We start from the raw sequence: 25,790 nt of genomic DNA on the forward strand, positions 1-25,790 counted from the left end.
TCATTTTTATAACAAAAACAACAAATAAAACCATCTTTCAATTATACAGTGTGTCGGTTGGGTACATATATCTTGTGCACATAATAATATTGGTATATATTTCTTACTGAGTTTACATTCATATTATATCACAGTCAACATTATATATCATCTTATATCATTATTAAATTGTCATTAAGTTTTTATTTCAGTTTCAAACTATCCTTAAAAGCAAATCCCAAGTCTTACTAACTTATATTCATATTATAGCTTATTCAAAAATAATCAATTTTAGTATATATTATTGTTACAATATCCTTTAATTTCTAACTCTACTTTCTAACCATCCATAAAATAACTCCCAAATCTTATAATACATTGATTTTTATGAGCCCGACATGAAAATGAGTGAATCTTCCCACAGAGAGATGAACAAGACAGAAGAGGGGAAGGCACCATTTTCAGGAAAAAGAGAACAAATTATCATGATGAACTTTAACCTGATGTGTAATTATATATGTTTGCACACCTCAGGGAAGCAGTTTAAATGCTTGCTGGCTTATAGTTTTCCCTGCCACCTAAAAAAGCATATTTTAATAGGCTTTCCAGAATTATTTGCTCACGTGTATCTCTTCGATGCTGGTCTACAGCCAAAATGTGAAAATATACATGTGCCTTATAGTACATCCAATATGACAAGATGAAATTCCTTGGCAATTCTAGCCCCTCCCCCCCAAAGCACAGCAGGAAGTTAACATGGGCTCCTTGTTCCCTCACAGAGGGCAAATGCACAAAACTTTCTTCAGGACTGCCAAGGAGTCCACTAGGCCCCTTGGCCCCATGATGAGAAAATGGAGTTCTGTAATCAGCCAAGTGTTTTAATGCCGTAGTCACCTTACTTTAGTTTCATCCTCAGCTCTTCTTCAGCTTTATCTCTCATTTTGCTCAGATCAGATATAAGGCAGACTGTAATTTGTTTTTCTTCTTCTTCTTAGAAGCAGCTAAAGAGAATTGGCTGCAAAGGCCAGAACTCTCTGCTCTTGAATGGTAATGCTCCAAAGTATGTGTCATGGCACCCAGTGCATTATCATACATGTCAATTAAAAATGGGGATTAAATAGTATTCTGCCATTGATCCTGCTAGGAGCAAATCTGAGTGTTTTGTTCCCAATAGGACAAAAGTTAATAGAAACAAAGTCCAGCTAGCTTATGTTCTTCCAGAAAGAAATTCAGGGAAGCAACTTCTAGAATACCGGGACCAACATACCTCAGGGAAAAGTATCAAGCTGAGAAGAAAGGTTTTGAAATGTTTTTGCCAAGGATTTTCTCTTTGATCCTCTTTTAATTTTTACAACAGCCGCTGTGATTACAGCAGCACCAGGCTCTTTCCACACAAACGGCTTCTACCTAGGATGTTTTCTACTGCACAGCACAACTGAGCTTTGCGGTGATTCTAGAAAATGGCAGAAACCTCTGTGAAAAGAATCTTGCACTGCTCTAAGTATGCTGGCTTTTAAAACATTACATTAAACTGGAAAAGATCCTTTGTCATCTCTTTTTTAAAGAGCTCAACCAGTTTCATTATGTCAGGCCTGACAAATATTTCTGATTTTTTTTTAACCTTTAGAAAAACATGCAGAAATGGATAGGCGAATGAAGTAATCCTATCTGTTCAAATCTCATTAAGCCCCACCATCAGCTGATCCCTCTGATACACACAGGGACGCTGCACTGAATATTAAGTAAAGCTCCCAGCCTAACGCCGTTTCCGGTACCTTCAGCCTTGCACATATGATGGGTTTTCTGGAAGTTCTTGGCACAAGTGCACATGTAGGAGCCCTTGGTGTTGTTGCAGAGATGACTGCAAACCCTGAAGTTCAGGCACTCGTTGATGTCTGCGCAGAACAAGGAAGACATGAAAACAAAATCAGTGGATGCAAATGACCGAAGGGTGGAATAAATCAGACTTTTTTTCTGCTTTAAGACTCAGGAGTAACAGAACAATAAGTAGAGGACCCCCCAATGTCCCTTCCAACTCAGTTTATTCTGTATTCTATAAGTGGGAACCTCTGCAGGGTACATTAGAACTTGGTTCTATCAAAATTATTTATAGCTCATGTGGTCCCCTATTGACGAGGGAGTTCATTGGTGGAAAGTAATAATTCCCTCAGGGTTCCCCTTGCTACTTTTTATTATTATTATTATTATTTCAACTGTAATGGATGGTGTGAATCTAATGCCATCATATAACTCATTAGACTGGAGGGATGTTCTATGAATAATGGTGCTTATACCAAATGGGAATGTGATGGTGATCTACTCTATGTATGTATAAAAATCAAAGGGAACAATCTTGGGCTTTGTGTGTACAATGAAAACTTGGGAGGAAGAGTGTAAAATACTCATGAAACAGATCTGGGGATCTGCATTCAAAACTCACTGAAATCATGAAGTCAAGAGCCATTCTGGCATATTTTCTGCCAAGGAACTAGTAAAATTCCTCCCAAGAAATCTACATTCATGCACATATCATCATCATTGTCGTTCAACGACCTCATAATCCCTTGCGGAGTGGAGTCTGGGCAACTGAATGGAGCTAGAAGAATGTTTTAATGGCCGGATGCCCTTCCTGTCACCAATGCGGAGTTTTGTTCGGCAGATATATTCTCAGTGTGCCCAGAGAGAGAAATATCTGCCTCTACCTAGGATCGAACTCACAGCCTCCTGATTGTGAGGTGAGAGCTCCACCTCTGGGCCACTGCACCACTCCACATTCATGCACGCATGGCAACCATAATATCAGAATGAAAAACTCAGTTTAAGAATGGTTAAGAATGTAGAGCTGGCTAGCTTCTAGCCTTGGATTGTTCCTAGAAAAATACTCTTTCCTTCTTATGTCTCTCTCTCTCTCTCTCTCTCCCTCCCTCCCTCTCTCCCTCCCTCCCTCTCTCTCTCATCTATAGATGGACTGTGAGCTTGCAAACAAGATGCAAGCATTCAATACCATTCTAAACAAGCACCACCAAACAAAAAATAAAGTGTGCCAGTTAAAAGGACAAGTCTTTCCATAGTTACCAGTTGTTTTGATTTATCATCATTATCACTAAAAAAGCAGAAGCTGGAGAAGTTTAGCATCCCCAAACGTCCTTGTTCCTCCCCTGTACTCCATCTCACTGCCAATCAGGTGTTAATTTAGCACTAAGGAGTATATTGCAAAAATTGATTTCCCCGCAGTTCCTGTCATTAGCCAGGAAGGGGAGGGCAGGATGAATAATGTAAAGTTTTAGAAGAAAGCTCAAATTACAGTTGTAGCACATCTGGCAAGCAGTGAGTACCATCAGCTTGGCTGATGAAGATGCTTATAAAGTCTAATGCTATTGGTAGACTTTCCCATGCCTTGCATCAGCCACACCCAAAGGTCTTTCTCTCTCCAACCAGGGACTCCTTAATCCTGTGGCAGTTGCTCCTCTTATTCTGTTTCCCTAATACAAAGATTACAACCTTCAGTCCTTGAAGGCTCCCAGAGCTGGAAACAATTTTAAAAATCAATAATGCAACACACACACACACACACACACACACACACAGCATGAACAAACAATCTGAAATCAGAATTAACAGCACAGAAGGACAACCAGCACCAATTTCAAGAATTTGAGAAGGTGTTTCTCCTCCCTAAGTGACTTCAAATCCTCTTCTACTATACTCTTCCCACCCATTTGCTTCTCTCTCTCTCTCTCTCTCTCTCTCTCTCTCCTTCCCTCTCCTTCCCCCTACCCTCTCCCTCTCTCAAAATGTATAGAGGTGATGACTTCTTCTTGCTCTTTGCAAAGGAAGGGCAGATGCACATGCAATAATGCCAACAAGGTGAAGGATTAGAAAGATTGTCCTCCATAGCAGGAGCATAAAGATGGGAACTCCTGGTGCTGAATGTCAAGAACAACAAAAAGGCCTGCTTGAGTAGAAATATTTTTAACCAGCCTTAATTCACTAAGTACTATCAGATACAATGGCTTCTAACTTTGCAGAAAATGACCTGGCATATGTTCATGTGCTATTTCTCTACAGAGTAGCAATGAAGATAGAACAGAGTATAAAGATTCTACATAAATATATAAATATGGAATCTAGGTAGAATAGAATAAAACAGAACAAAAGATGAAATAGGAGACCGATTAACAGAGCAAAAATATAAATACAAATTACTTGCCAGGCAAGTAAATTCATCCAACGTGAATGCTGTCTGTTATATCTCCACACAATTCATCTTGTCTTTTTTATTCCTCAGGAAGCTTAGGGACCTGACCCATTCAGAAACACAGGGGGAACTCCTTGAAATGAAGACCGTTCTAGAGGAACCTATCCAAACTTGACTGATTCCAAAAACCGAGAACAGACTGCACTCAGGTGGTTCCTTTCCCTCATGGATTACAAAAGGTCTTCTTTCATGTTGACAGATGGTGACATAGATTTATCGAAAGCATTGATATTGCTACAGCCAGACAACCAAAGCATTTTAGATTTTAAAAATGGACCAAGCTTTGTTGGAGACTTTAAAAAATGGAGAAGGAAGAACTCATAAAAATACCTTTTTAAAAAATAACAACATTTACAGCATCCAGTGGACACAATTGGCCTCCTACCTTGGCAGAAATTCTTGCCTGGCACTTTCTGAAAGCCACTGCGACAGGTGCAGTAAACAGATGAGGGGCTCTGGATACATTTGGCTTCATCGCCACACATGGTTACATTGGTGTGACATCCATACGTCTTGGGATCTGCAAGCACAAAATGGAAATAAACCAATTTTACATCAGCAGCATCAACAAGAGAGATAGCACAGCAGCTGGGGGTGCGAGCATGTAATTGGTCAAACCATTTGGAGTTTCATCCTACCATACTGACAATTGTCCTTCTGTGTTCCAAGCTATCCCTCCCACTCCCACACATGAAGCAAAAAACAACACATCTCCCCTGCTATCCAAGATTATCCACACTTGGTGATTTGACCCCTCACCCTGCAAGCAATTGTCCTCATCCGACCCATCTCCACAGTCATCAAAAAAGTTGCAGCGATGCTCAGCACTGATACATTTCCCATTGGTGCACAGGAACTCATTCTTCTCGTGGCTGCAGCTCCTGGGTCTGGTGGTTGGTGAATCTGTGGGGTTAAAACGGTGGCAGTGAGAAGCCAAAGGAATGCCTCGCGAGGCCACAGTTCGATCTCTTATATTCCCTTGTCTTCCCTTCCGAAGAATCACCAATCTAGTCTGTGTCTCCACAGAGGTGGCTGGATTTTACTATCACCTTGGGTGGCAAGGCAAGTAAATTCATCCACCGTGAAAGCTGTCTGTTATATCTCCACACAATTCAATGCTCCAATCTTGTTTCTTTTTTCCCCCTCAGGAAGCTTAGGGCTGTGGCTCACGCAGAAACACAGGGGGAACTCCTTAAAACGAAGACCGTTCTAGAGGAACCTACCCAAACTTAAGATTGATTCCAAACAAGCTGATCAGATCAGCCTCGGATGACAGACCATCTGGAATTATCCAAGCTATAGCTGGTAGTATCTCAGTATGAGGTAATGGTGAACCATTGCCATGGCTGTAGTTGGTAATATCTATTGCCAGGGCTATAGATGGTAATATTCTAGAATGAGGTAATGGCAAATTACATTCGACTTGACTTTTGACTGCAATGGAACCTGCCCATTATGGCTGCAAGTTGTGATGATTGTAAAATGGGCAACCCATGTCACTAACCTGATTTGACTATCTTTTTTTTTTATGGTGGTCATTAACTTCATGGTTATTGGCTTCTGCCTGTCAGTTACACAATAGGATTAGTACAAGTGATCCAAGATTGTAGTTTATTACTTGTAGGGAGAGTTTGCCGTGCTTCTGCAAATCTTAGGAGACAGCAGAAACCACTCACCACAGAACTGCTCATCGGTGCCATCGCCACAGTTGTCAATCCCATCACACTGGCGGCCAATCCACAGACACACACGATCATTCTTGCAACGGAACGGTCTGTTGGGAGGACACTGGAATTTCACTGCGGCAGAAAACAGAAGCGAAGAGAAAGAGTGAAAAAAGGCGAACCAGAATGATTTGAAGTCACAGCATTTTCGGGAGCCATAAAACAGGTGGTCGGTTCCCCTCTCCCCCTTCCCATTCCTCCATTGCACTGTGGAAAATACAAATTTCAGGGGCTCTGTAGGATTCTGGACCCCGTCTAATTTTTTTCCCCTGGCCCCTCACCCTCAGGTTGAGAGAATAGGGGAATATAGCAGTGGTTTTCAGCTGTGCTGGAAGCCCACTGTTTACACCTGTGACTTCTGGAAGACTATGGTCACCCTCTCAGTTCAGCTGCTTTACCTGAATGGTAAACTGTGCAAGATATGAGATTGTTTCATCTGACAACTAAAGTGGTATCAGTCTTCCTATATGGATCTATTCAGCTCTGCCTTGAATGTGCTGTGGTCAGCAGCTTTCCCAAGCCTCCCCGGAGGCCTTTTCTAAGCCTGGAATTCAAGATGGTTTATAAAATTATCTCTTTTCTCTCCCACCCTCAGCCCTTCTTTCCAATAACATATGTCCCTGAAAGAATGATTTAAGAGCTGGTAACTTCGGGTCAGTCTGTGACTTTTGTGAATAATTGGGGATTTGAACATAAAGGGTGTAAGGAATTGCCACCAGAAATTAACTGGACATTGCACCACGGGGGACTTCAGCATTGATAGAATTGACCTTTAAAATAAATAGGACAATTTACATTTTAAAAAAAAAACATTATTGGGCCATTTTTATGGGATGAAAATTACAAAAAAATATACTCCTGTATATTTTGACACTTCTAAATATAAACTGTTATGGAACAGTCTTCATTCTTTTAATCTGTAGGAAAAAAAATGGTAACCCAAACTCTGACCTAATAGTGTAGGCAGTTTAACCAACAGGACTTTTAAATATTTGCATATCTATAGTGAACAAACAACTCACACGTTTTAATTTTGTACCCTAACCATTGCAACGTTTTCTCTTGTCTTGTTTCTCAATGTACCAATAACTTTGTGGCTGATGTAGAACAATGGTTTTTTCAGATTCTGCATCTTCAAGCCTCTTTCATAAGATCAGGGGGCCCTGGTGAAATTCCTCCAATTTCATCCTATGTGAATCTAGACAATTCCTCAGAACTGTTTCATTTTCAAAGTGACAATCTTGTAAGCGTTCCTTATACTGGATACAGTATAGAATATAGCTGTCAGCTTCCTCCCAGAATACAGCACAAAACCCATTGCTTTTTTCCTTAAGTCACTCTGGAATTTCTGGGCACCTCAACTCCTGAGAGTAAGATATAGAAGTGTGGTGAGAATCTAAGAGAAGGAAGCATTGATTCTGGCTTGAACAGTTGTCAAAGCCTAGGTTTTGGGCGCCCCTCGTTCCCTGTGAACCTCTAGCCCAGGGGTGTCCAACCTTGGCAACTTTAAGACTTGTGGACTTCAACTCCCAGAATTCCTCAGCCAGCTTTGCTGGCTGAGGAATTCTGGGAGTTGAAGTCCACAAGTCTTAAAGTTGCCAAGGTTGGACACCCCTGCTCTAGCCAATCAGCTGAAAAAAGAAAACGATGAACAAGAGAAGCAGGGGTTAATCACAGGAGCGAGGATACTCACAGCATTCTTCGGGATTTTCATCAGAATTGTCACCACAGTCATCCTCACCATCACATTTCCAGGCCAGCGGCTTGCACAGAGTGTTGTTACACTGGAACTCATCCAGAGGGCAAGTCCGCACTATAAAGGAGCCACAAAAACATGTAAGCTGCAACCTCATTCCTGAGCGTTGCTATCCCACCTAAGTTGTGAGTAGCATCAAACGATGTAAAAAAAAAAAAAAAGCAACGATAAGTTCCACAACCAGGAATCCACACATACCAACCAGACCCAGGATAGCATCGTGTCTGGGCATCCTTCCATGGCTGCAAAGGCCTCAGTATCCTAGCAGGGATCATTGTAGGCATGTGGCCTGCTCTCCACTCAGACCAGTGTTTCTCAATCTCAGCAGATTCAAGATGTATGAACTTCAACTCCCAGAATTCCCTAGTCATCCCCTCCCCATAGAGATAAAACTGAGATCTGGGCACTGGGATCTGACGCCTAGTCTTGGTGTCCTCTCTTCCAAGGGAAGAAATTAGGGTTGCCGTTTACCTCTTGTGCCACAGTCTTCCTCATCACTGCCATCCATGCAGTCGGCATCAGCATCACAGCGCCATCGCAGTGGGATGCAGTGGCCACTCTTGCAGTGGAACTGATCTTGTTCACAGCGTGGCTTGCATTCTTTCTGTGAAGGAACAAGGTTTTGGGGGCATTTCAGGTCAGAGAGCAGTGATCTAATATTAAGTTATTGCTCTGTCTGAATCCATAACGCTTCCCTAAGTAGCCGAAGTTGTTGAGTCTTAATATCATAGTAATTGCAATAGGACTTTCAGAATATAACAACTTACTTTATGGGATTACACAGGAAGGGAACGAAGAATGCAAAATTAAGTGGATGTCATATAAAATCAAAATTTGATTTTTTTTTTCCCTCTCAGAATCAGCATTAGATAAAAAGATTTATCTAATTTATCTAATTTCTAAAGAAGCGACTTCCATCAAAGCGTCCTTATGGGTCTTTCCCAACAGTTACTTATACTGCTGTTCAGTAACTCATGTTTTTCCTACTAGGCACACCAAACTGATCCATGTTTTTTCATCTATAAAAATTATTTTAAACGCAGGCTATGCTGATCCCAGCACTCAAGTAAAATTCTATTTACTTCTAACAAGACCATTGCCCCCCATTAGATGTTAATCAGATATGAAAGCTACAATTTCCTTAAACATTTGATTCATATCTACAAAGACTATGGAACACGGATGTCAAACTTGCTGCGTCACGTTGCCGTCAACGTTGACGCTTCATGACATTTTTCCCATTTGCGGAGCTGGGGTGGGTGTGGCCTGTGTGTGACACATCCAGGCTGCGTGCCGCCAGTTTGACACCCCTGCTATTGAAGTTATACTCAAAACACTTTTGGACAGTTTGAAGGTGGTGAGGGCTACTGTAAAAATCCAAGCTGAAGACTAGAAGCTAGTTGCGACATAGCTTCAACATAGCTTCTTTCTTGCCACTTTGCACCCTTGGGCCTTACCTCATCAGAGCCATCGGCACAGTCATGGTCCCCATCACACTTCCAACGGCCTGCGATGCAGCGGCCATTGGCACAAGAGAACTCACTTTCGGAGCAAGGCCTGGGCTCTGTAAGCAGAGAAAGCAGAGAGGGACATGAGCCGGAAAGCTTCAACACACCTGTAGTGAGTTGTGGCTATTCTACAATTCACACACATCAACATCGTTGCTTCTTTTTAGTGCCTCACAGGGTGGGCATAAGTAGCCCGATTATTGTAACACAGAAAATTCTTAACTTCAGTTTGACTAGAAACAGAACATAGAAGAGGAGAAGAAAAAAGAAAAGTTGGGGTGGGAGTAAAGAGAAAGAGGTAACAAGACAATGATTTCTGAGTTTATCTACCACATTATCCACAGCGGTTTGCCTTGCAAACAAATTTAATAAAGAAATAAATAAACAGCAGCTTCTGCCACACTAACAATCTCAGCTCAACTTTTTCGACTTGTGAACTTTGACCTGTTTCACCTGTTGTCTGAAGAGTTTGCCTGCCACACACCATATACTAGCTTTGTAGCGACTGGCAAGTTCCTTCAAGAGATTACTAAATGTCAAGTACAGAAACAGCTTCAAGTTTCTTAGTCTCTGCTCCTGGCAACAACTAGGAGAGAAAACTCCAGAACTGGGTAATATGCTTTGTTTTTAAATAGAGATCCATAAAAGAGAACCTTCTGCAGGAATGTACTTAAAAGTCAAGGGAAAGCATGGACATATACAGTTTAAGAGCTAGTTTCAGTATAAGGACTGAAGTCACACCCTTTTGCATAATATGCATATATGCCTTTATCCGACTTTTTTGTTTTAACTGCTTGTGAGAAAGTGAGATTGTCTTGTTATTTGTTATACAACTGGGAGCAAGTAGCGCTTATGAAACTATTGCAAATCATCCAGAGTTCCAGCAGAAGTTTGCCATCCACCTTCTGTCGTTCCTAATTTAGAGACCCTCAGTGGGAGATTCAACACTATTATTGAAAGTTTCTGGGTGTTTCCTTGCCTCCCTGCCTCATAAAAAGTTAATGGGCAAAGAATCCCCTAGATTTATGGAACCAAGCAGATACCATATTCCCTTTCAACTTGGTTATTATCTTATTGGGGTGTTTTGTTGTTTTCAACCAACGCTGCTATAATTGCTTGCAACATAGGAAATTGCATTGAGAGAAGCAATTTCTACCGGGGTATCAACTTTATCCGTAAGAAGTGAATCCTCAGTTTCAGAAAACAAGTCTATAATGCAATTTCTGCCCCAACGGAGGTGCTAGGACAGAACCAATGCACACACACCCCATATGGTAACCACTGATTGTCCAATGTTTACTATGCCACAATTGGCTGCTTCAATCTTGGGCTCTTTCTCAAAACATTTCATACAGTAAAGGAAGGGACAGTAGAAATATTAAGAGGTAAGACGGTTCAGCCTGGTTTGTGCAGTAGAATTGACTTGAAAAAGAGGTAGATCTCCAGCAAACATCACATAGACAAACCTCCATTAAATTCCTGCAAAAGGAATACAGAGGCAAATACCTGGGAATACAGATGAAACCTCCAAATAATTTCCCCTCCTTTCAACACAGTTAAAGTTTTAAAGGGGAAGGAAAACATTTTTGACAGAAACCTACCTCTGCAAGCCCCGATACGACAGTATGAAAATGGAGAAAAACATAAGATGAAGTGAAATGGCACAAACTCAAATTACACAGTATGGTAAGGAACAAACCAAAAGAAGTAGTCATGTTCTAGCATCTACAGGAGTTAGTGGGGAGGGGGGAAGAGATGAGGTATTTTATGAGGTATTTTAAAAGATTTAAAATAGTTGCCGGAAGCCTGGCTTCATTACAACACCCAAAGGTTCCATGAAAGCATTACTTTGTAACAGATCATTTGTCTTTTATCTTTATCACGCTGTTGGACATTTTTATCCTGGTCAACCGATACCAAACAGCGACAGCAGAAGGATTACCATTTAGTCAAAGCAAAATTTGTCTATGGAATTCCCTTCCATCTTGGGATATGATACCAAAGGCTGATAATCTTTTTGAACATCTCAATAATGTCATCAGTCTGATCAATATCCAGAGCATTCAGCAAATTGGCATTCTGGACAATTCACCCAAGAATATTGCATACAACTGTTAAAAAAATCTGGAATATTCATCTGACCAGGATTCCTCTTAGATATCTTGGGAAGGGGAAGTGTACATGAAGAGCACCCAAATGTTTGGTACCAGAAGATGAAAACAACGCAGATAGAAAGACTATTTAGGGTAACGTCTATGGAGATTCTCAGTCATCCAGGTCATGGTTGACCCAAAGATGCTTTTTTCAAGAGGCAACTGGACTTTCTGGTTTTTCTTTGAAGGCGTTTCGCTTCTCATCCAAGAAGCTTCTTCAGTTTTAAGAAGAAGCTTCTTGGATGAGAAGTGAAACGTCTTCAAAGAAAAACCAGGAAGTCCAGTTGCCTCTTGAAAAAGCACCTTTGGAACTATTTAGGATAGTTTATTAAAAAATTTATTCTGGTAAGATATGCACAATTGAGTCTTCCTGTTACCTTTTCTCAGGCCTATCTGGTTGGGGATACAATAACTGCAAAGAAATTATTTTCATGCAGGTACCACCAGCTGAGATGATCACAAGAATTGGCACAGAAGAAATGCAAGGGAAATATTTGCCTTGTTGGGCATCTTTTGGGTATGGCTCAAGCAGCACACAACATTTGTCTTCTCAAATTACAGCTATTGAACTTGAAACTCAGCCAGTATTTTTCTAGCTCAATTCTTTATCGCTTCTTACACTAATGGGAACTTTTCTGATGGGAAGAGATGCCTGCTTTATTCAGTACCCGTTTTCTACAAGCAATTCTTGTTCTTACAACCTTCCTAAAATTAGGCAGAAGTAGATAAGAAAAGGTAAGAAAAGGTCATCTCCTTCCTCCCCACATGCAAACAGGGTAGCATAAGGTTGAAGTGGGCACATACTACAGGACTCCTCATCCGAGTTATCCCCACAGTCGTTGTCATAGTCACATTGCCAGCGGCCTGGAACACAGCGGTTGTTCCTGCAGCGGAACTGGTAGGGTTCACAAGTCCGCTGATCTAAAATAAAAGAAGAATGTGTAATGTGGAGAGGTAAAGAAAGAAAGAAAAAATGAACAAGAAATGAACAACATTGCTAAAGAAAATTGCAGTAAAAATCTGCAATTGCACATGTTCCGAGAAGAATTTTCTAATAGTATGTGGAACAGTTTTGGACCACGTTGTAACATTGGGAAACCTTTATCCCGCATTGTAGCACACAATGGGCAGCATGGAAAGTGTCCAGAACAGATTAAGATTAGAAACTGGCTGCTGTTAGCAAAAGAGTTGAACCACACAGCCTGCCCCCAAAGGGTATATCTACTCAAATTCTTGGGAACGAGGAAGTGCATGCAGCCTGCTAGCCCCTACCCAGAGGTGGTATTCAGCAGGTTCTGACCAGTTCTGGAGAACCGGTAGCGGAAATTTTGAGTAGTTCGGAGAACCTGCAAATACCACCTCTGACTGGCCCTGCCCCCTTCTAGTCTCTGCATCCCGAGTCCCAGCTGGTCGGCCGGGTCTTCTTTTGTTGCCCTGCACAGGAAAACTGCTGAAAAGCAGGTTGGGGTGGGGGAGGGAATGGGACTTTCCAGTAACTTTCCCCCAGGAGGGGGGAGGGAATGGAGATTTTACAGTATCCTTCCCTTGCCACACCTGCCAAGCCACGCCCACAGAACCGGTAATAAAAAAAATTGAATCCCATCACTGCCCCTATCCCTTCTAAAAATACCCATGATACAGTCAACTTACCACATTCTTCCTTGGGCTCATCTGAACCATCTCCACAATCATCCTCACCATCACATTTCCAACGTGCTGGGATGCATCGGCCAGAATCCTTGCACCGGAACTCATCCAGACCACATCTCATTTGTGCTTGATGAGTGAAAAAGATTGAAGAAATGAAAAATGAGGCACAAACAGATTGCTTTTAGAAAACTGCACATGTCAATAACACGGCTGTCATGGCCCCATCTAACACAGCTGTCATGGCCCCTTCAGAGGAGGAGTTAGAACTGGGACTGTCAGACAGGGAAGGCACGTCTCCCTTAGGATGTTTGGAGATGCCAGGGGCTGAGGAGGATGCTGTCCTGGGCCCCTCAGGCATTGGGTGAGGTGGTCGACCAGATGGAGAACAACTGCCTGCTTGCACAGACACAGGAGAGGATCGGCTGCTGAGTGTCAGTTGCGCCGATAGGCAGTCGATCTCCTCTGATGAGGAACAGCTGTCTGCTCCAATCGATCCAAGAGCAAGCAGAGTGCAGCACAGACAAGCCCAGAGAAGGGCTGCAAGGCTACTCGGGGAAAGGTCGCCCCCACCCTTCTTCGCAAGGAACACCTGGAGGGGAGTCATTTGAAGAGAAGCCGTTCTTTGCCAGGAACAATTATTTACTTTGGCTTACACTCCCCCCGGCTTTGATTCATGCCTGTTGCTGTTTGCCTTGATTCACTTGGAAGATTGCTCTTTACATTTTGTTTTGGACCTAGCCCTTCTCTTGTGGCCTTTGCTTCACTGTAGAACGGCTTCTTGTCTGGGGCCCGTTTCTTGTCCTCAGGACTGCCCTTCTCTTGTGCCTGGACTCTGCCTTGTGGATTGGACTTGGAATCCTGGACCTTGCCCGGTGAGTGTGCTCCTACTCTGTGGTCTTTCTTTGTTCTAACGGGGCTGGGTTTGTGAGACTGAGGGGGCAGCCTTCAGGGAAGCGTGGGGGTGGAGCCTTCCCAGTCGTTGGAGGGCTGGAACATTTGTTGAGAGAAATAAAGGATTCTCTAGAGCAGGGGGTCTCCAACCTTGGCAACTTTAAGACTTGTGGACTTCAACTCCCAGAGTCCACAAGTCTTAAAGTTGCCAAGGTTGGAGACCCCTGCTCTAGAGGTCTGCCTTGCCTTGATCACCTGGGTCGCCACCAAGGCACAGAAAGCTAGATAGTCATTACAGGCTTTCTCGTTTCAGAAATATTCAAGTCAAGAAAACTGAGTGGTTTTCAATAAGTCCACAAAGGCTAATGCCATTAAACAGTTGGTTTTTCAGGTTTCATGTCAGGGACTCAAATGGAGAAAGGAAGACCAAAGCAAGACATTGGGTGTTCTTGGGGACATAAGAACTATTCTCTCCTTCTCAAAGCCAGCTCCCATAGTGTGCATAGTGCCTTACTGCAGTTGGCAGGCTCATCGGATCCGTCCACGCAGTCGTTGTCACGGTCACAAACCCAAACTCGTGGAATGCAGCGTTTGGTAATGGCACACTGGAACTGGTTTGGAGCACAAGTCACTTCCGCTGTAAAAAAGGAAGTGGAGTCAGGAGATAACCCTGGTATATAATGGGAGTTCCTTGAAATCAATGCCGACTCTATGCAATCAGACAATGACCCACAATATAATATATGTTGGCCATTACCTCTTCACTGAAGAAAGCCATACAGTTAGTCCTCAACTTATAACCACAGTTGAGCCCAAAATTTATGTTAAGTGAGACATTTGTTAAGTGAGTTTTGCCCCATTTTATGACCTTTCTTGCCGCAGTTGTTGTGAATCACTGCAGTTGTTAAGTTGTTAAGCCAGCTGTTAAGTGAATCTGGGTTTCCCCATTGATTCTGCTTGTCCAAAGGTCACAAAAAGTGAATTACATGACCTTGGGATACGGCAACAGTTGTAAGTATGAACCAGCTGCCAAGCATTTCAATTTTGATCACATGATCATGCCACAAAGGCCATAGCCATGAAAAGTGGTCATAAGTCACTTTTTTTCAGTGCCATTGTAACTTTGAATGGTCACTAAATGAACTGGTGTAAGTTGAGGACTACCTGTGCTTTAATTCCACATCTCACCCTGAACCTCAACACCTGCAGATTTATTTACTTTGATTCATGGTGACAGATTGCAAAATTCCATCTTTTTTTTGTGAGTGCGATTTTACTAACATGGTGCAGAATTAGCAATACACTATAATTTGGCTTTCATGTACAAACAAACTCCCCTGGATGTTTATGGAGATTATGCTAATCGTGCAAGCACATCTGATCTTTTGACAAGCCTGGCAATCAGAGACTGGCAGGAAAAAGGACCCTAGTCGCTTTACTTACGACAATCCTTCTCATCCTCTCCGTCACCACAGTTGTCCTGCCCATTGCAACGGAAGATGCCTGGGATGCAGCGATTGGTGTTGGTGCATTTGAACTGGCTGGGCAGGCAGACATGGACTTCTGACAGAGAAAAAGAGAGAAATGAACCCAGCTCTAAGGGAGAGCGCGTCAAAGCCGATTGGGATTCTAACCTTGCCTGCAATTTTCCTCACAGTTTGACAACAGAAACGGAAAGGGTGGGGAGTGGAAGCCTTGGAGGGAGTTGGGGAGGGGCTGAGGAATCAGGAAAGCCAGCTGGGCCCTGGGGAAGTTCCCCTCGCTTCAAGGTCATGTTATAGGAACTCTTCAAAGGGCACAGACTGTTTTCCAAAACACAAAGAAAGCATTGGATCAGCGAACAATGGACAGTAGGAAGCCTCAAGGGGAAAGGGGGCACTTTACCTATGCAGCTGTCTGTGGAAACCCTCTCAGTAAAATTAGACTGTTGGTAAAATTATGTCCCAGGAGTTATTTTTCCTGCATACGCTAATGCAGAGGTCCCCAACCTATTGACCACCGAGCAGTGTGAATAGCTGGCCGGTGGGCGAGTATGTGCACACCTGCACAGCCCCACTGGTGCGAGCATTGCTGTGACCATTGTGAGCGCTCGTGACCCCACTGGCGTGATCATCGTGGATACTCACAGACGCACTCGTGCAGGCACTCACATCTGCACAAGTGTCACCGCAAGCGTTGTGGACCCTTGTGTCCCCACTCACACAACGGGTGTTCGTGCGCATGTATGCGCCTGCCCCTCCCACAAAACCATCCCCTCTTTCCCCCCCTTGCCCTCACTCTGGGCCACCAACCCGGAAAGATTGGGGAACTGTGTTCATGGGACAGTTGACAAGAGAGACGGTTGACCAGTTACACCCTTGAATCCTAATTTTTGTCAGGCTTTCTCATGGGATGTATTTCCATAGCAGTCATTTTTGAAAGACTCCCATGTACTTAGATGTTCTTGTCTTTACTCTGAAATTTCAGGGAAATGGAGGAGTAGGGAGGAAAGAGCAGTTCTGCGTAGGTTCATTTTGCTTTCCTTGGTTTGCCATTCCTATCATATTAAAGATTAAGAAGATCAAAAAGGGAAAGGGAAAGGGAAGAGAAAGGAATGGGAAGGAAAGGTTCCATCCAGAGAGCACAGCACGAATCTTCATTCGTAGGGGTGGAGGCAATTTTTTTCTGATCTTCACACTAGAAATGACTCTGAGAAATGGCTGTTTTATAACCACCACCTGCTCCCCAATTTTTACTCTTTTCTGAGTGAGTCAATAGTGAATTCGGGGTAGCTTGGTCACTTTGCATTTTTTATGGTTTTGAACTTTTTAACTTTTAAAATAAGGGATTACATATTAACATGACTGATTTGAAATTTCCCCCCGGTGGGGGGGAGAAGGAGCTCAAACAACTTCTGTGGAGTAATGTGAGAAAGGCTGAGGATACTTACCACAGTTTGCTTCATCCGAGTTGTCCTGACAGTCATTGTCCCCATCGCAAATGAAGGCTGGGTTGGTGCAGATTCCTGTAGAGCACTGGAATTGCCCTGGGCGACACTTGAATTCAGCTGGAAAGAATAAGTGGAAAGAGGATGTGGTGCCTTAGAAGCAGCTCCCTGTGGGTTCTAGTTCACTGGGAGAGTACAGAGTCAAAGCACAAGGTCCCTGGCTTCAAGTTTGGACCAGGCAGGTGATGAAGGGGTAGACCTTTGATTTAGACTCTGAAGAACCACCATCAATCAGACTATACTGCACTAGGTAAGCGAGATGGTGTCTATAGGCTATGCAATTCACAAAGGCTAAGAAAATGATGGAGTGGTGAGGACCAACATTTATCTGGAAGAGTATTCACAGCTTCTGATCCTGGGGAAGAGGAAATAACCGCATAAATTTTTATGCAGGTAAATAGTCAAGCTGCTCTGTGAGAGTGCTCGTACAACTCATCAGTACACCAAGAGAACCAAGAGGCCCCAAACTTCTCACATCTGGGCCAATTTAAAAGTTTTGTTGTTTACGATCTTTCTTTTAAGCCGACTCTTACAACCATTTGTTACCAGGCATTTTACTGCTCATTCTGTAAATGTTCTGAAATAGCTGACCACTGGTAGCAATAACTTTTAATTTTAGAATTAAAATTATATTTTAATTATATCCAAGGGAGTGGGGTGGCGGCCTTCATTTCCCCCCACCTCAGATTACTCCATTACTGCAAGGAACCTAATTTGTCAGCAAACAACTCAATCAAATTCAGGGAATTTTTCGGTTTTGGGGTTTTACCTGATAGGGATTAAGGTCTGTGCAAAACAAACCCAAGTTACTTTTAGCAACAACGAGCTGCTACTCAATGCACAGCAAGAATTATTTGAAGGATTGCTGACAAGTTTAATATATGGCTAGAGGAATCAGTTATTTCCTCCCTGAGGTATATTTCCTTTATGTTAGTACTCCTTGGATTCTATTCCTTAACAGTTAAACAGCAGAATAAAAGATCCCATGATGCCAGTGTTAGCATTAAGCTTGGATATGCTTTACATCAGGGAGCCAGCTTCAGGGAACTTATGAAATCATGAAACTCCCTTCAGAAGTCAAACAATTGATCTTTGGGCAATAACTCAAATCCAAAAGCACAGAGCTGTCATCCAGGACAGCGGTCATCAACTGGTGGGCCACAGCCCACTGGTGGTCTGCAAGAAAATTTTGGTGGGCCACAGAGAAATGTCACCCCCAAAGCAATTAATCCAGGCTGCACAGGAACACATGGCTGCGCTGCCCACATGGCCCGCGGGAACCCTCCCCACCTACTCACTCCTTACCTGGCAAACTTGATGGCTAAACTGCTATTTTTCCTTTTTTTCCCCCCAACCATCATCTGTTCTGCTGTGCCGGGATATTTAGATTAGCTAGGAAGCAGGAAATGGTTGGATTTCTTGCTTTCTAGCTAGTCTTTAGATCTTCGGCTCTGCTTTTAAGCAGAGCCAAACCTTCCTTAGGACTGAAGGTTCTATTGTTCAGTGCAGACTCACGGCAAGCAAATTTTATGTGACAGACTCAGATAGCCGATGGCAGATAGATCACTGAATGAATCTGTGATTCTGTGAGCAACTCAATCTGCCTGCCTGCTTTGCCTGATTTTGGGTACAAGTTGCTCTTTTTTATAAAAAAAAATATCAATATTTACATACATGGTGTGTTGTAAGTTAATTTTGTGAGTTTGCCTTCTAGCAAATTTTTGAGTTTACTTGCAAGCAAATTTTATGTGACAGACTGAGCTAGCCGATGGCAGATAGAATGAATCTGTGATTCTGTGAGCAACTCAATCTGCCTGCCTGCTTTACCTGATTTTGGGTAAAAGTTGCTCTTTTTAATAAAAAATTCAATATTTATATAAATATTTATAATATTTACAAACAAGCCATGCCCAGCCAGTTACATGACCACCAAGCCACACCCACAAATTAGGCCACACCCACAGAACCGGTTAATGGTCCCTGGTATTTAAAATTATGGGTTTGGTGGTCCCTGAGGTCCAAAAGGTTGGTGACCCCTGATCCAGGAGGCTAATAACACAAGGAAGAGCAGGCAGTCCTCGAGTTATGACCATAACGGAGCCCAACATTTATGTTGTCGAGGGAAACATTTGTTAAGGGAATTTGGCCCATTTTACAACCTTTCTTGCCGCGGTTGTTAAGCGAATCATTGTATTTGTTAAGTTAGCCACACAGTTGTCAAGTGAATCTGGATTCCCCTTGACCTTGCTTGTCAGAAGATTGCAAAAGGAGAGCACGCGACCCCCAGGACACAGCAACGGTCATAAGTATGAACCGGTTACCTAGCATCTGGATTTTGATCGTGTGACCATAGGGATGCTGCATTGGTCATAAGTGTGAAAAATGACCGTTAAGACACTTTTTTCAGTGCCATTGTAACTGTGAACGGTCATTATAGTCAACTGTAAGTCAACTGTTGGATGGATCTATTTTAGGGCTAAGTAACACCTTATCAATGGAACAATCGATGGGAATTCTGAATGAAGGAGATGCCAATTTGAACCTGGAGCTTGCTGTTTCATCAATACTGCTTAAGTATGCTGATCCAAAGTAGTATCAGTTGATCGTTGAAAGTATGCGGGGTTGGGTCTTGGTAAAATTTGGATGGGGATGACTAAAAAATATCAGGCCTGTAAGCCAGAAGTTAAAAAAATAATTCTGGAAGAAGGCAACGACAAATTGTTTCTGCGCTGTTAGATATGTCTTAGATATGTCCATTAAGTCAACAGAAGTAGAGCTTAATTCAAAGGAGACTTTGTCTTACGGTTCTATAGAGTAACCGAAGTGCCTGACAGGTCCAAACGCCAGATGCAAATGTTACTCTCTTCAGTGCTTCAAAATTATTATCCAGGCCCTCTCACTGTTTTCAGCCAGGATAATCATCTATCTAAAGTTCTAAACCTATGACAAGGGTCTGTCCCGCCTAAGTCTCCTCCCAAAAGTTCACTTACGGCAATCCTCTGGTTCATCTGAACGATCCCCACAATCATCCTCAGTGTCACATTTCCACCAGAAAGGGATGCATTTGTCATTCTTGCAGACAAACTGGCAGGGAGAAAAGGTAATGATGCTGAAATAATGGCTGAGTAATGGTCAAAGGAACATAAGCTATCACCCCAAGACAAACTCCAGCCAGTAACATCGGCTGTTAGAGTTTAGAAACAGTCTTTTTTTTTTTAAGACTATTAGAAACTGGGATAGGAATTCAATTTCTAATCGCTTCATACATTAATTCATGGCTCATCCCCAATTAAAGAAAACAAAAACAAAATTAAAAAAACCGTTTTTTGTATTTTAGGAGGTCAGTGGAAAAGGGATTGTTTTCTCCAACTGAAGATCAATTGAATGAATACGCTGGTTGGAAGCTCTATGGATCCAACAGATGCTCATATTTGGATGGAGCCTTCCCTTTCATTGGCTTGGAAGTCTCCCTAAAAAGAGAGCCCCACAATCCTCAGATAGCCTCCTGAAATGGTGCGGCTGAAAATTGGTGGCATATCTAAAATACGAAACCTCCCACTCTAACCTCAAGAAACCACCATTCCAGGTATCCAGATCACACCGTGATATTTTTGGGTAACCGTTGGTTTCTACCCCACCATTTTTTTAAAGTTATCCCTCTTTTTACCAAAACGTTGCCTTCCCAGTGCTGAAGCATATTAAGAATCCCTTGAGAAAGCAGTGCATGAAGGGTACTAACACTGAGCAAGGGTGAAAAAAAGTAAGACCAAAGGATTACATACGATCTATCAGCATCTCTTTTATGATGACCAGAAAATAGAAGGCAAAAAAAAGAGAGCATATCTTTTGCATCTTTGGACTTTTGATAGGATATCAGAGTTTTTAAAAAAAGGACCCCTTGTAAATAATCATCTCCCCCACCCCAAAAAAAAAAAAAGATTTGGACTTGGCTACTTAAGAATGTGGCCCTCATGATGATGGCACCCTTGAGCAGATGGAAGTTGCATTCCTGACAAAGAGGATTTATAAATAATGGAGCAATGTTTGTGTGTCCCAGCCGGTTACCTGACTAGCAGTACAATTGGAGATGCAGGTTCTACCATCAGCGCCCAGATAGAAGTTGGTGGGGCATGCACACTTGAAGGTCCCTCCTGGTGACAGCAGGCACAAGTTGCTGCAGCCGCCATTGTTGATTTTGCAAGGATGGTTAGGAACTAAGGAAGGATCAGATAATGAAGAGGTGTATGTTACAGTAGTTAATAGCTGCTTGTGGTGGTATGACCTTTGCCAAAGACATCTGATCTCTGTTCTACTGCACAAAGATATCCCACTATCCTTGTATAAGGAGAACCTCACTCCCCCAACTTCTCTTGCGTGCACAAACACACTCACCCACTAAAAATAAATGAATGCAAATGTTACTCTGCATGTGAGTGAAAGAAACGAAATCTATCTGACAGAATATAAAAAGAAACATGTCCTGATCAACAATGTTCCTAGGGATTTTTTTCCATCACCAAAGTGGCTGCCAGGTGGTTTACTGTGTTTGAACCTCCAGTTTAGCAATAACACATATACCGCTTCATAGTGCTTTACAGCCCTCTCTAAGCAGTTTACAGAATCAGCTTATTGCCCCCAACAAGGATCTGGGTCCTCATTTTACCCACCTTGGAAGGATGGAAAACTGAGTCAACCTTGAGCTGGTCAGATCGAACTGCTGGCAGTCAGCACAGTTAGCCTGCAATACTGCATTCTAACCACTGAGCCACCAGGGCTTATTCAAGCAGTATCAACTGCTAGCATATAGCAATGTAGGACTCAAGTAACAGCTCTGTCCCTTGCTTTTACCTGCCCTTCCATCTCTGCCCTGGTAATGTCTTAAAGGTCATTTCCTCATTTTATTGTGTCTAACATTGCCCTATGGTATAGTAACTGAAACCAATCTCTACACATAATACCTTCCTTCCTCTTTTCAGCACCTTACAGAGAGCACTTACCATCTGGCTGCCTGTAAGGGTGGTAGATGTGGATATCCATGGGCCGATGCAGAGTGCTGATCAGCACAGACTTATTGGCCCCAGTGGTTTTGTGGGCTCGGTTGATGGATTTGGTCTCCCAATCAGTCCAATAAATGTAATCTTCAAAGAGGGTTAAGGCAAAGATGTGGGGGATATCTTGGTTCAGCACTATAGTGGGAGAAGAAAGAGCAATTTTCACTTGGTGACAACATGAAAGGAGCCCACTGAACATCTAGGCAATGGGAATGGACAGCCCTAGGGCCTTCTTCTTCTGAACAATATGCTACTGGCTGCCCAAAAGATCCCCTTCTTTCTGGTTTTTAGAAAGTCCATCAAAAAACATATATTCCATTAGGCCTTAGGGGCTAACACAGTACAACTTGTTCCTTAGGGCAACAGAAATTATCTTTGGCTTGGTTGAATGGATTAGTGCTGTAACTTTTTTATGAATTATGGTTGCTTTTCATTGCCCTGTATGCTGAATGCTTTTAACCTAATTTATGATGGTTGGAATGTATATTACTCGGAGTTGAGTTTCATTTGAGTACCTTATGAGCCCAATATGTTTGTTTATCTATACTGTATATAATCATGGATAAGCCCATCTGTGAATAAGCTGACCCTTGGATTTTTAACCAAAATATCATGAAAAATGCATCACCTGTGCATTAAGCCAAATTTAATTTTCATAATTGGCTTATTTGCAAGTATATATGGTAGTCACTCATGACAGGTGGGATTAAACTCAAATGCCTCTTTCCATTTTGTTAGTCTAATGAAAAATAGGAATAAAAAATGGAAAAAATATGATGGCAATAGGAGAATTTTAAGTATTCAATTTCATTTTCCCTAACTCCTCATACTTGCTGGTTGCTATCTTTTAACTCCTTGTATTACCCCTTGAAATGATATTATGTATTTGTGTCTTTCACAGTAGTGGTTCTTGGAATTAAAGATAGTAGTAATATAACAGTGAGAAGCCAGGTAAACTATCTATACATGCTGCACATACTAATTTCAAAACCAGCTTCCAATTTGAAGAATAGCAAAAGTAATAGCACCTAAACTTATATACCGCTTCCCAGTGCTTTACAGCCCTCTCTAAGCAGTTTACAGAGCCAGTATATTGCCCCCAACAATCTGGGTCCTTATTTTATCGACATTGGAAGGATGGAAGGCTGAGTCAACCTTGAGCCAGTCAGAATGCATTCCAACCACCTCACACCACGGCACGGAAACTGTAGGACTATGCATAGTTTTATTCCATCTTTTGCCAATGATCTCCAAAAATGTCTGGACTCAATTTTAAAGGTTTGGTTCATTCTCAGCTATGAAGAAAAGCAACTATACATCTTTGTTCTAACACACTAATTTATAAATGGAAAGAAACTGCAGTTCAGCTCTCTTCATCCATTCTCATGATGATCGCCATACAGATGGCTGCTTCTGTTTTCTTCATTTGGCAGACCCAAAGGTCATTACAGTGAGGAAAAACAAATATCAAAATATAACATGGGACAATCAATCCACACAACAACTGCACTTCACCATGTGCTTAAAACGGTAAAAGAGCTGGCATTCAAATGCCACTGCATATGGATAGGAGGCAATTCTTCCAGTTCCAATTTCTATTTCCAAAATAAAAAATAAAAAATCCTGATGATTACAGCACTTATTCCTCTTTATGGAAACATGTTCCAGATACTTTAATCTTACAACAAACAAAATTTGACAGGATATATGAGGATAACCTGCAAAAAAATCCCAAACTTTTAAATAGGCAGAGCACAGAAATATGGTTCTGCTGTATTTATTCTCTGCATGTAATGAGTTTTATTATTGATGCTGTCATTTTTAATCTATTTTGGTGAACATATATTCTGCAAGGTGATATGTGGGCTGTTGTTGTTATTTGTCTCACTTATAGGGTCCATTTGTTTTGCATTGTGTTTGCTGCAGTTCATGTAGCAAATCTGTCAATGCACAGGGCGGTTTAATTTTCAAACAGTTTGTTACAGAAGCCGATGCTGATTGGCCTTAAGAGAAATTGACTTGCTCGAGATCATCCTGGTGACTTCTGTGCACAAAGGAAAACTATAACTCAGGATTCTGCATTCCTCATCCGGCACTATATCTTACTGGCTCTCAAAAGGCGATATATAAGTAATTGTAATTTAAAAGAAAAAAGTCAGCAGCATACAATGACAGAGGCCAGGAAAGTAGCAGGCAACAAACAAAGGAACTCTGCAACATGCTACTGGAGGAGAAAAGGGAAAATATTTGTAAGAGACAATAAAGGGGAAGGAGAGGTTCTAAAAACAGACTCTAAAATTGAGGCTACCCGAGAAAAAAAATTTTTTTTGAAATAGAGAGAAATTGGAAGTCATGGGAGAAATATACATCCCATCAGATCTTCTGTGCCATCTCAGAGCCTTCTTCTGGCTACTATATTCAGCCTCCTCTCTGCATCTGAACATGAGCTGTTACAATGCACTCACCAATGTGGCGGTTAGAACCATCCAAGCTAGCAAATTCAATGTAGTCCTCTCGTGCGTCGGCCCAATAGATGCGGCTGTTAATGTAGTCCAGGGTGAGGCCATTGGGCCATGTGATCTTAGTCTCCACAATGACACTCCGGTTGGTACCATCCATGCCTATCTTGCCAATCAGGGAATGGTCACCCCAGTCAGTCCAGTATAAATATCTGGAAGGGAGCAAATGGAGTGGGCAAGAATGGCATAAGCATAGGACTACCAGGGTTGTTGTTTTTTTTCATCCTACCATTTTCCTGCAAATATTAAGTCTGCTTTTTTTTCTTTGAGGGGGAGGGATCAACCATTGATCCATTGGTTGTGACCAACTAGCTTTTTTGTTAAGATATTAAGATTTAAGAACTGACCAGCAGTGAATAGCTGCCAGATGTAGGCTGATGTAACAAGAGTGATTCAACATAGTATGGGTATTTCCCTTTAAGACTGGAGAGTAAAGATCCCCTTAAGAGATGTGTATATAAAAGGCAGCCATTAGAGGGTGTGGTTCTCTTTCCTTGTGACCAGTATTCAGTACAGAAGTTCTCTGTGTGTTAAGAGGAAGAAAAGCTTGCTTGTATTGTATTTTGCCTACCACGTGTATATTATCTGTATATAACTGTTGTATATTAAACCACTGTTAATGTCTAAGTCTCTGTTATTGCTCCTGGGTTATCTCATAAAGGTAGTCACACTGCCAAACGCTCTGACATTTTTGCCTGAACCTGACATTGTGGCCTGAGAGATGAGTGACTGGCCCAAAGTCACCCAGATGCTTTCATGCCTAAGGTAGGACTGGAACTCGTAGTTCTAGCCTGGTGCCTTAAACTCTAGAGCAGAGCTTCCGGCCTATGGGCCAGATGCGTCATGCGCTGCCCATGCCTGGTTTAGCGAAGGGGAAAAAATTCACGATATGTCATGTGACGACAATGTGATAGCATGGGTTTGATACCCCTGCACTAGAGCAAACATTCTCTGCTGTCCCCTATCTTGTTAAAATCTTAAATTCACGATGGTATAAAACAATACAGGTAGTCCTCGTCTTACAACAGTTTATTTCGTGACTGTTCAAAGGTGAAAGGCACTGAAAATGACTTATGACCGTTTTTCATACTTATGACCTTCTTACAGGCAGAGTCAATGGGGAAGCCAGATTCACTTAACAACCGTGTTACTAACTTAACAACTACAGTGATTCACTTAACAACTGTGGCACAAAAGATCATAAAATGGGGCAAAACTCACAATAAATAAACGTTTAACTTACTTAGCAACAAAAAATTTGGGCTCAGTTATGGTCATAAGTTGAGGACTATCTGTATTGTAAAATTTTACACGG

The 25,790-nt window shown here is 42.1% G+C and overlaps 1 protein-coding gene across 1 annotated transcript in view; it reads right to left on the reverse strand.

Moving 5' to 3' along the window:
• LRP1 (LDL receptor related protein 1) overlaps positions 1–25,790 on the reverse strand; it is a 321,609-nt gene that overhangs the window by 17,364 nt on the left and 278,455 nt on the right. The window contains exons 61-76 of the mRNA XM_026673900.2: positions 24,422–24,627; positions 21,903–22,091; positions 20,971–21,119; positions 19,896–19,989; positions 16,849–16,965; positions 15,363–15,482; positions 14,434–14,556; positions 13,029–13,154; positions 12,183–12,299; positions 9,175–9,281; positions 8,189–8,321; positions 7,655–7,774; positions 5,914–6,036; positions 4,997–5,140; positions 4,623–4,757; positions 1,755–1,874 (exon numbers count right to left, since the gene is read on the reverse strand). Of these exons, the coding sequence (XP_026529685.1) occupies positions 1,755–1,874; positions 4,623–4,757; positions 4,997–5,140; positions 5,914–6,036; positions 7,655–7,774; positions 8,189–8,321; positions 9,175–9,281; positions 12,183–12,299; positions 13,029–13,154; positions 14,434–14,556; positions 15,363–15,482; positions 16,849–16,965; positions 19,896–19,989; positions 20,971–21,119; positions 21,903–22,091; positions 24,422–24,627 (2,123 nt within the window). The remainder of the gene's footprint in view (positions 1–1,754; positions 1,875–4,622; positions 4,758–4,996; positions 5,141–5,913; positions 6,037–7,654; positions 7,775–8,188; positions 8,322–9,174; positions 9,282–12,182; positions 12,300–13,028; positions 13,155–14,433; positions 14,557–15,362; positions 15,483–16,848; positions 16,966–19,895; positions 19,990–20,970; positions 21,120–21,902; positions 22,092–24,421; positions 24,628–25,790) is intronic.

Source organism: Notechis scutatus, chromosome 2 (assembly GCF_049901735.1).
Source record: "Notechis scutatus isolate UNSWTSFEM ecotype Mainland chromosome 2, rNotScu1.2, whole genome shotgun sequence".
Taxonomy (NCBI): domain Eukaryota; kingdom Metazoa; phylum Chordata; class Lepidosauria; order Squamata; family Elapidae; genus Notechis; species Notechis scutatus.